Source organism: Corvus brachyrhynchos, unplaced genomic scaffold, assembly GCF_000691975.1.
Source record: "Corvus brachyrhynchos isolate BGI_N302 unplaced genomic scaffold, ASM69197v1 scaffold302, whole genome shotgun sequence".
NCBI lineage: Eukaryota > Metazoa > Chordata > Aves > Passeriformes > Corvidae > Corvus > Corvus brachyrhynchos.
In genome coordinates this window covers 1,976,985-1,988,050 of record NW_008237244.1, presented here as the reverse complement: position 1 = coordinate 1,988,050, position 11,066 = coordinate 1,976,985, and the positions used below count along the sequence as shown (strand labels likewise).

Sequence of the window (11,066 nt, the reverse complement as noted above, 5' to 3'; positions counted from 1 at the left end):
TCAGGCTCCCAACAGCCCAGGCTGTGCAGAGATACTCAGGACACCAGGTAGCTGGAGCATGCTGATACTGCCCACATAAAGGAGGGCTTGGGGCAGCCTGGGTCTGCAGTGGAGCATGTGCTTGTAGGTAAATAACTGAGTGGAGAGCGAGCCCGTAGGTGGGAATGGGTTCAGACCTGTTTCCACGTGTCAGTGGAGGCATGTTCACATCCAGCTTGCTGTTTGGTAGTATCTGTTGCAGAAGTTGATCTTGGGCTCTTCACAGAGTAATTTTGATTTATTGCCTTCATAATATTTAACTTGAGCATCTAGTACTGTAACACACAAAGGGGGTTTGTCATTTACAATGTCATTCTCTGTATTGTTCTTATTTTTTTCTTTGAGGTCCAAACACATTTCCCATCAGCAGATATTGAGTAGCAATTAGGTGACAATTCACTCAATTTTTATTTTTTTCTCCACAGCCCATTGTGTGAATAGGGCATCCAATGAGATTAATTTTCCAAACTCATCTGGATTACTCATCTGGGAATGAATGGAGAAACAGGAATTAGATGTGTTAATTTCTTCACTTTTCAAATGTCAGACATACTGTCACAGATGTTCCCTAGAAAACCATTTCTGTGCAAGAAAGGTGGAAAATCAGTGTCCAGAACCTCATAGAACTTGCAACCATAAGCTTACCTAAGAGCAGGAAGAGTATCAAATGGTTAGGTCTTGCTGTTTACACTGCTGTCTCTTTGGTGCTGGAGTCTGAGACCAGACTGAAGATCAAAGCCGAAGAGGAGGGAGGGGATTTTCCCAGGTCACTTTAACTTGATTGTAATGATCATATAACCTCTTCCCTGTGGAAAGGTTAGCAGGGACATCATCATCCTTGTTTTGTCTGGGACATCTGAAGGGGAAATGATATTACACCAGTTGACATTTGTTGTCAAACACTTTCACAAATACTAATCTAGTGCAGTGGCTACCTTCAATATTTTTATTTTATTAGGAAGCAGCCAATTAAGCTTCCCTTTTTTGTACACACACAGAATAGCACTTTCAAATGCTGATCTAGAAATTATTCCTGGGATGAATCTTTATTAGCTTTTTAATCAGTGATTGGGACAGTATTAGCTAGTTAAGAGAAGTAATTATTTCAGACATCTTAGTATACAGGGATACTGTTCTGTTCTTCTACAGTGTTAATGTCATAAAAAAGACAGTGTTACAAAATTACAAAATATTTAACCGAGGAAACCATATTAAGTACATGTGAACTGTGAAGTCAAATATTGCAATGTATCTATAGCTTGAGAGTATGTCTCAAACATCAAAGATTACATATATACGTTTCTTTTATACAAATATTTATCTATTTATAGCTATATATTTATATAAATAGATTTGTTAGCTTGACTAATTTGGGGAGGGAATGGTTTATTCCATAATAATGTATTTTAGTAGTTCTGTAAAGTATATTTTTGGGTTTGTGTGCTTTTAAAAAATATTTGTGGGAAATCTTGACTCCCAGGTTTGCTTGTTGAATTCATGTTTTCCTTCTGACTCTGTAAAAGATTTAATATCCTGAAAAAACAGCAATCAATGCTATCAGTGCAGTAACTATTCCATTTACATTAACTCTGTGGAAGCAGTGAATGAACAAGGACCATGGGACCAAGGGTCAGGTTAAATTGCAGGAGGTCTGGGCAGCCTTGTCATGACCTGTTTTTAATTTTAAAGCCTGCTTCTAGCTGCTTCAAGTCAGCTAAAACAACCTTGGGTGCTATGCACATTCAAAGTACGCTTCTTAGGAAAACAGCATGGCCTGCTATGAAGCTGCTAAATAGTTGCTAATTCGGATCCACTCTGTCAGCTCTGGCAGAAATGCTGTGAGCTTCAGGTTTTCCTGATTTTTTGAGATGTCAGTGATTTTTTTACAAATGTGCTGAAACCTGCTCTTTTTTTGCGACTCCGTTTTTCTTGGTTTAAAGAAAAGGCAACAGGCTTAGTACACAAGTAACAAAAGGTTGTCTGGTAGAAATAATACTTAATTACAAGTGAAACAAAAAAAAAGTCTGAAATCATAGGTATAAAAAGTCTGTCTCAGGGTAAGTAATTGCCTTCTTGAACTAGTCCTCAGTAGGCATTTATTGTATGTATTTAATCCTTGTGTCAGATTTCTTTTTCATACTTTCGTTTTGACATAGTTAATATTTTTTTGTCAATGTTAATGAATCACCTGTTTGTTTTAATCTCTTTATCACTATTGTGTGCTTAAGTTATTTTGGTTCAGAGTAAAAACAAACAAAACTTATACTAGGCATCTAATTGTTAAACTAGTCTGTTTTGCCATTCACTGTTGCTATTCTTAATATATTATTTTACTTCCTCTCAGAGTGTTTAGTAACAATAATTTCTTTTAATAATTTCACATGTGTAATCTTGTTCAGATTTGTCTTGTGCTCAAAAAGTAAAATTGTCCCAAAATTGCAAGAGTCCCAAACTTGCACTCATTAGAAGGCAAAATGACTCAGTCTCTTTAATGGGCGTTTTTTCCTTGGTATGGACTCCTGGCTGGGCCAGAGGGCATCTTACCTTTTTGTTTCCTGGTGGTCTAAATGCTTTGATTTTTTTTTCCTCCACTCTCGATTCATTTGTATATTTATATAGTCACTGAATTGGGTTAAGTACATTTTGGAGACCTGTTGTGCTTCTGGGAATGGTGTGATTGTTACCATTCACACCATTCCCAGACAAAAATGCTGGGACACATGGGCCATAATTTTCCTGTTCGTTAAATGTTTATGCTCCTTTGTAGTTTTAACGGAACCCTATTATCTAATTGAAACAACAGTGTTGCAGACTATTTAATTATAGCTTTGTCAATAAATCCTGATGGGTCTCAAGTTTTTTTAAACTAAATAAATCAAAACTTGCAATGAACCACACAAATTGTTGGGGTTTTTTGGTGGTATTTTGTTTGTTTTGTTTTTAACTTGATGTCTAGGCAAAGTAGTATTCTGAAGGTAACAAATTTGGGCCAAAACTAACATTAGAATCTTTCAAACAATTGGTTTCAAGCACTAGGACTAAGTTTGATGTATACCTCTCTGTAATGAGCACAGGCAGAAATTTATGATCTGGAATCTGAACTTTAACTTACGCAGCTTCTGTGGGATCTGTCCTGCGTTTTAAATGGTCATAGTTCTTCACTTTGTGCCTGTGAATTCATATGTATGTGCATTAGTTTTAAGACAAATTGCATGAACATCTGTTCTAGATCTGTTTTATAGTTGTCTTATAGCTGAACTGAGATTTGTGTAAGTGTAAAATAAACTTACAGAGGCTTTTAGGGCTACTGAAATGTTTGTAAATGATCATAATCTGCCCTCCTTAGCTGTGTCAAAACTGAAGTAGGAACTTCTGCTCTCTTTTCCGGTTCTTGGATGCATCTGGAGCATGCTCCTGTACCTTTTGTCACACCAAATGAAACATGGGTGTTGTCTACAAGTTCAACATTTCTTTGACTTTGCACTGGAGGCAGGATGCAACATGGTGTGTGGTGCATGTCTGTGTGCAACAGAAGTGGTCCCTTTGGGTAGCATCTTGTTTTTGAATTTGTGTGTCTCCCAGTATTTCTAGATTGGGGACAGTTGCCCTGTTCACCTTCTTATCATGCAACTAACAAGGAGCTTGTGATAAATATCCTATGGCCTTGATGTGCTGGGCTGGGAACGAAGGTGATGTGAGTCTGTCTTGCCTTTTCCAGTTATTTGACTAGTGCTGAAATTTCTGGATGCTTTATAACAGCTCTATGGGCCAAAGCCTTGTATCCCTTCTCTTGAAGGGACATTTTGCAGAGGATGTGCGCAGAAGTGCCTGGTGCTCTTATCTCACCTGTGTAAGAATGGGCAGGCTCAGGCCTGGGCTGAAACCTGGGAATTGGAACTTCTCCCAATCTCCTGCCTCACACATATCACTTGTGTGTTCCCATCTGGCACCTCTGCAGGGAGGGGAAGGTCCTCATGCATTGTCATGGGGTGAAGAAGTCTGCAGGTATACTCATGGAGCAGCTTGGTTGTAACTTTTTTTTTTTTTTTTTTTTTTTTTTTAAGAACAAATGCAATGTCAAAATACCTTGTAGTTAAAAAACGGAAGTGCCTGGGCTGGATGCCCACCTTGGCAGCCTAAACAATCTGCTTTGGATTTCAGGATTGAATTTCCTGGGCAAGGCAAAAGATGTGGGGCAGGTAGGAAGAAGCTTTCTTTCCCACTAGTGCCATCCTGATCCCACTGGATCAGGATGGAATGCTGAGCATATGATGGAGCGGGATGCAGATGTACTTGATGCAGCATGGCTGCATCAGTCTGCTTTATGTTCAATGGCAGATATAGCTGAGAAGTTGAGGGCTGCTTGAACTTTGCAAATTCAAGAGAAAGCTTTTGAGCATCAAAATTGGTTTTGAGAGACTGGCAGGCAGGACACCTAGTTCCTGAATAAAATGGAAGTTCTGATCCCCAAGCCTTTTATCACTGTTCGTGAGTGTGTTAATGGGCAATTCTGATTCATTGTAAACTCATTCGCAAATTGCATCGAGTTGGGTGAGAATTTGCCTGTAGAAGGATTTTGTAGCCCCGAGGGCTGGCTGTTGTATGCTCATTATCTTTAATCCGAGGAAGAGCTTGAAAGGCTGGCCCTTTCAATTTAGCTGATTTATTGATGTTAAGTACAATGTACCTCTCCAGGTTACGTTGTTGTACTGCAGTAATTGAAATGAAACAAAGTTTTGGACATCTTTGTTTATACACTACACTTGGTTTTATAAAATTCCATAATCTTAATTTTAAAAAAGTTAAAAAAAAAGTCACCATAACTGCTGTTAATCTGGAAAATTTTATGTATGTCTTATGAGAATACACAAATCACGTCAGACGGTATGAACAGGAAAATCTCTACTAAGCAGTGGGGAGAAAAAAAGATTTTACAAAATAAAGGCTATCTGAAGTTTAGTCTTGACATAAATGCTCAAGTGTCAGAACAATCTAGCTCCTAGATAGACCATTCCCCAGAAAATACCTTTCATTCTCTCACACTTATTACTGTTTGACATAAAACAGTGGAAACATTTTACATTCATGCGGAGCTAGAGTGATATCTTGAAAGGAAACATTTACTTTTTTAGACACAAAGTATCCTGAATTCTTCAGCTTTTCCCCATGATAAAATGATGGTGTGCTTGTACAAGTGCATCCCTCACAGCTGTGTTCTGGTTAGCACACATCCTGACTTCCAGATAGAGGGGTGGTGGGCTGGCCCGGGTGAGGAATGGGCACAGCAGGGGTTACTCTTGTTCTCTGGTCTTTAGCAGGTTTTTAGATGTGACTGGGGCTACAGCGGGTATTTGCTGGTGTTGGTGGTCAGGTTGAGTGGAAGTCTTGCAATCTTGGCCTATCTTTCTTCCTTAAGTGTGTGGTTCTTGGTGGATGTAGTCACTGATAGATTTGCAGCTTTTGATAAGATCCATAGATCTATGGATCTGCTAATTGCAGGCTCCAAATAGGGCTTTTCTTTCAGCTGGGATGGTCAGAGCAGCTCTACAGTGGGATTGCTGTTACTCGTAGTTGTTACCCTTTGTGTTCCACATGGCCCAGGTGCCACCAGAGTCGCTCTCCTCCCAAGCAGCTGTCAACAGTTGCACAGCTGGAACAGCTGGGGTTGCCCTGGCATGGAAGGATGACTGGCAAGACCAGGGGAACTTATCGGTGTAGAGCCTCACTTAAGATGTTGGGTTTTCTTGGCATATATTAAAATATAATATATTTATCTCCTCTGGTTATGGAGGACTTTTCTACCCCTCTGTCACATTTAGCTGAAATCTTCCAGGACGTTCAGCAGTTGTGCAAAAATGAAAGGGAATGTGTGTGCATACACAAGTCTCATTTCTTCAGAGAAACTCTCCCTCTCATCCAAACGACCTTATTTAATAGAGAAGTTTTCTTTAAGTGAGCCCAATTGTTTTGGCTGACTGCTTTGGCTATAATCTTTGAAATGATTGACTATGTTAAATCATGATAATTAGCTCTGACCATTAACCTCCCACAGAGCTGATTACAGGGATAGGGGTGATGAGGAAGTTTTTTATTTTTCTTAGTGCTATTGTTTCAGTCTGTTTGCAGAGTAAACACAATGAGTGTGTCAGTTGATTACGCTTCAGACCATCTCTCAAGGCAGAGGAGACAGATAATTTGTTTTCAAATGTGAAAACCTGAGTTTTAGAAAAAACATCCTCTGGAGAGATGTTGGGAAGGCTCTAGGTCTATGCACCTGTGCCTTTCCAACCATCTCAACTGTCCGCTTACTGAATTGCTGTTTCTAGAGCATTTGCTTTGGCTTTTCCCCAACACAATCATATATGCATGTCTGAGAGACTGCACTCTGGTCATTGCTTTAAGATCATCTTGACTAAGTTAGAGCAGCAGAGACTGACTCCTCCCCTCCAGCATTTTCACAGACAAGCACAGCCCAAGTCTTAGAAGGTGTGTTTTTAAAGGGATCTTGCTGTTTGACTGTAGTGCTCATGAATCAGTTATGACTGTCACACGGCTGTGAGTGCTCTGAGCAACAAAAGGCACTTATTGGTTGTAAGGGAAGATTGCTACAGGAAGGAGGACGAGCGGGAATTTGTGCATTGCAGTGGGCAGCTGCCCATACGGTGAAACAGCCCGGATTTAGCTGAAGGGGAGCTTTGTTGAGGAAAGGAGAATCTTTGCTTGGAATGATTGCCTCTGAGCCAGGGAGAATTGACTGCTCCAGAGTGGAAAAAGGCACTCAGCTACCTCTGGCACAAACAACAGGGCTGTTGCAAATCTGATTTGAGCTGCTAACAATAAGGTATTGAAAAGGCAAGCGGATCTAGCAGTTCTCTCTGTATTCCTTAGGCTCCTAATTTGTGCTCACCTTCACTTGCTGGAGCAAACCTGTAACACAAATGTATATGTGGAAACAAGAGGAACAAAAATCTTCAGCAAAAGGCCAGGCAGAAAGGTCCTCAAAAAAAATTTTTTTTTTTTTCAAAAAATCCAGTTATTTTATATGAAAGAAAAATAGAACCATTACTGTAGTTGGCTGTATTTTCTGATACAAAGCTATGAAATGCCCTCTTTCCCCACAGAGCTCATAAAATTGTGCTGTGCACCAGATGGATTATTTTGTTTTCCATTAAATAGAGAAACTGGTAAACAGTGCTCTGTACCATAGAGATTATAATCTCCACCATTCCCCTCCTCTTCCTTAAACACTGGAGCACGCACTTTGCAGGTTGGACTTGCACCACAGTGGAGTTCTGGCGAAGCCCCAGCCTTTGGTCCCTGCAGCTTGGGGGCCAGGCAAGGCATGCTCCTGGCATCCGAGAGCATTTACTGCATGGGTTCAGTTGTGCTTTTATCAAATCCTATTTCTGAAAACAAATAAAAGTCTTGTTTGCACAGTTTAAATGCCACTCTCTGTGCAACAGCAGCAGTTCGTTGGATTAGATCTGTGGAGCTGGCACCGGTGCAGATAGGGCAGAGCAGAAAGAGGAGACTGACTACTGAACTGGCTTTTATGTAGAAGATAGCAAAAAGTGTTTTATGAAGGTCACCAGGAATAACTACTAGTTTTACCAGTTAAGTTGGTATATTTAATTATTCTGCCATCTCTGCAGCTTTCAAGTTTAGGTGTAATGTGTTAAAAGTTTCATTGTGATCCTTGTAACCTGAGCCACAATTCTTGACAGTGCTCTTGTAACACCTATGAAGCAGCACACCCCTCACACCAGTATTTCCCTTGCCTAATCTGTTTGCCTACTATCTTATGTAATAGTACTGCAACTTTTTTTTTTTATGTAGTTCTTTTATCAGTAAGTTTATTGAACGGTTTGCAAAAGCAGGTGCTATTATCATTTATGTTTCCATTATACTGGAAATTTCAGCCATAGCTGTGGTGCAGCAGCTTCTCACACAGTATACACGGGCAGTGGTCAGTCTGTGCCACTTTCAGGGTGGAGGAAACTGCTTTGCTGCAAATCCCATTCACTAATGCTCTTGTGTGTGTTACCATGGGTCTATAACTAGATGCGGTGAGTGATAAAGTGTGAATTGAGACCAAATATGTTGACTTCTGTTCCATCCACTGGACTTACTGCTTATGTCCTGCTACAGAAAACTGCTCTGAAATTACTGGCAAGTTGCATTCTAAAAGCAGAGAATAGCTCAATTTTAAGGTGTACCCACTTAATAAATACTGAACTATACTCTGTTTAGGTGAAGCCTAGATTAGTATTAGATGCTTTTTCTTGTTTTTAATTCATGTTTTATGTCAGTTAAATGTTGGATTTTTTTTTTTTCCCCCTAATCAAGTGTATATGTAGCAAAAATATTGGGGCCAAATGTTTTCATATTGTTGCTTCATTTTTTTTCCCAATAATTTTAAAATATTTTGGTAGCTCTATCTGTATAATAGTAAAAATACATTTGAATTACTATCACAAGATCTGCACGCATTTCAATCTTTAAGTACTGAAGATACCTAATACTGATAAATATTTATGTCACCAAGTGTAATACAGAGATGCTTGCTTGATGTAATCATATAACTTTAATTGAGCTATTTGATGTTCTTTACCGTGCCTTGTGAATAAAGTAATCCCTTCTGGATCACAATTTTATTCTTCCTGTCTATGCAGTAACAAGCGACTTGTGGCCTTAGTGCCAAATGACACTTCATTCAACACCAGACGAGCCTACACCAGTGAAGATGAAGCCTGGAAGTCGTATTTGGAGAATCCCCTAACAGCAGCTACCAAGGCTATGATGAGCATAAATGGTGATGAGGACAGTGCTGCTGCTCTTGGCCTATTGTATGACTATTATAAAGTAGGTAACTCTGTCATTATCCCTCCCTGCTGCACTAGCAGGGACCACTCTGAGTCATCAAAAGAGCTAGTTTTCAAAGACAGAAGTCACTGCATCTTGTTTTCTCTCTAATATTTCCATCAAGCACCCATTCCATTATAGCAAGCCTGTCTGAAACAGTTTTGATGTGTATTTAGTTCTGGAGGGAGAAAAACAATATCAGAATTCCCATATTAAGTTTTCTATCATGTTTTCTTTTTGAGTGTAGTGTTCTTCCTCTTCCTTTGCAAGAACATTGGGTGATACTTGAAATATTCTTTAAAAAGTATAAAAGGGGAGGCCTTGTCCATCTGTAGGTTTGTCTGCTTTTCTGTTTCATTCCACACATGTTTTAGTTTGCTCTTTAACTGGAGTATCTCTCATCTGACAGTTTCCCATGTTATTTTTGTTTGTATAATGATAGCAGTAGGCTGTATACAAACATACAGTGAGGTCTAGCCCTTGCACTGGAAGTTTGCAGGACAGAAATGGAGCTGGACACAGAGCCAGAGATCTAAGTCAATTTACAGGCAAGGCACTGACACAGTTTCAATTTGTCATGTTCTAAACCCAGGGCTTTACATAACATTTTGATAACATCTTTTATTTATATATATATATTTTTTTTTTATAGTGTTTAGGTAAAGCTGTGTTTGAGATTTTTGCTGAAATCAGAAGAGAGTCCTACAGGATGCATCTCTGTGTAATGTCACTCTGAAACCCATGCTGACCTGTTGGTACTCTGCAAACAGAATGAGTGTTGCTTCCCAAGCACTAGAGTATGAAATAGTTACAGTGAAATGAACAATCTCCATACCCCTGAAGTCAGCTATGGCTGCCTTGGACAGATGATCTTCTGTGAAAGCCAGCACAGCAATGCCAAGTCCCGTTGTAATTAATGAAGAAGTAACAGGAATGGAAATTAAAAGCCTTTGCTTTTAGTATTTATTAGTACAAATGCTTTTAAAGAATGGACTCCTTTTAATCTGACATTGAGTGTTCAGGAGAAGGGGTTGTAGGCAAGATCCCATATACCAACCTTATGGTTAAATATTATTTTAATTGCTTTGCTGATTATATTTCAAGAGATGTTCCTTGCTTCTGTGTGTTGTTGTCAGTAGAGAAGACTTCCCAGTGAGAAAAAGAAAAAAGGTCCTTTTCTCTGCTTGACATAGTTACCACAGTGCCAGAGTCTGTGAAATTAAGATGGATTCATAAAATTCAGGATGTGTATGAGCATCTGGATTATTGGCTTCTGTCTTAGTAGTATCTTTCTATACAGCAATTCATTAATCTGATGGATTTTTATAATAAAACCAGAAAATAACTATCTCAAAACCATGTTCTAAAAGACATGTCTGTTCCTTGTTCCAGGCAGTTGCAAAAGACTTGGGGTTCAGATGGAATAAGGTGGGATTAACATTTCAAAGCCATTTCCAGCATTCAGTCGTAACTATTTTTGTCTTAAATAGGGAAGAAATGATAACTGCTGTTGATACTCCCAAACAGGAACTTAAAACTTAACCACTGTGCTGTAATGTTGGAAGTATGGAAGATTTCCAGCACACCAGACTCTTGAATTGTCCTTATTTATTATCTGGCTCATTTGTTCTGACATGCTGGATAATATTTTTGAAGGACTTTTTCCAGTTAATAGGAATTATTTGAATTTAACTGCTTAGTTTTTTTAACTTTTCTCTTTTATTGTAGTGATATTTACCTAAACACAGACCCTCATTCAGAGATAAATATATAATCTTAAAAGGGGAATCAACATATGTAAACTGTGGCTTTTATCCCAGCTCAAAACTATATGAAGGAGGTTTTTTAACCAGCAGGATGCTTAATAGGGAAAGGGGATGTCCCTAAATGAAAGAGAGGCTCTGGCTAGAACTCTCTGACTCTGCTGCTGTCTTGCAGATAGTTGATGTTATCATTGGCTACTGTAGTGCACTGTAATACTGTTTTATCTCTAAAGTCAGATAATTTTCTGGTATTTCTTTAAAATATTTAAAGGCAAAAAGCATGGCTTTAGCTCATTCTTAGGTCTATTCTTGCTCTTTAATCCTGAGTTAATTGCTGTGATGGAGTGGATTTGTCTTCTTGTGCAAAAGATAGAAGTTCTAGCTCCCAAATTGCTGGTTCAG

The 11,066-nt window shown here is 39.0% G+C and overlaps 1 protein-coding gene across 7 annotated transcripts in view; it reads left to right on the top strand.

Moving 5' to 3' along the window:
• The window catches only part of GRHL2 (grainyhead like transcription factor 2), a 68,524-nt gene that overhangs the window by 3,780 nt on the left and 53,678 nt on the right, over nt 1–11,066 (top strand). For 2 of the 7 annotated variants that reach the window (XM_017730342.1, XM_017730343.1), the window contains exon 2: nt 8,712–8,901. The exons of 1 other annotated variant lie outside the window; for it this stretch is intronic. In XM_017730342.1, coding sequence (XP_017585831.1) covers nt 8,712–8,901 — 190 coding nt within the window. Of the gene's footprint in view, nt 1–1,396; nt 3,544–8,711; nt 8,902–11,066 lie in introns of those variants that run through there. 4 more of the 7 variants (XM_017730339.1, XM_017730341.1, XM_017730337.1 and 1 more) reach the window with 4 other exon arrangements.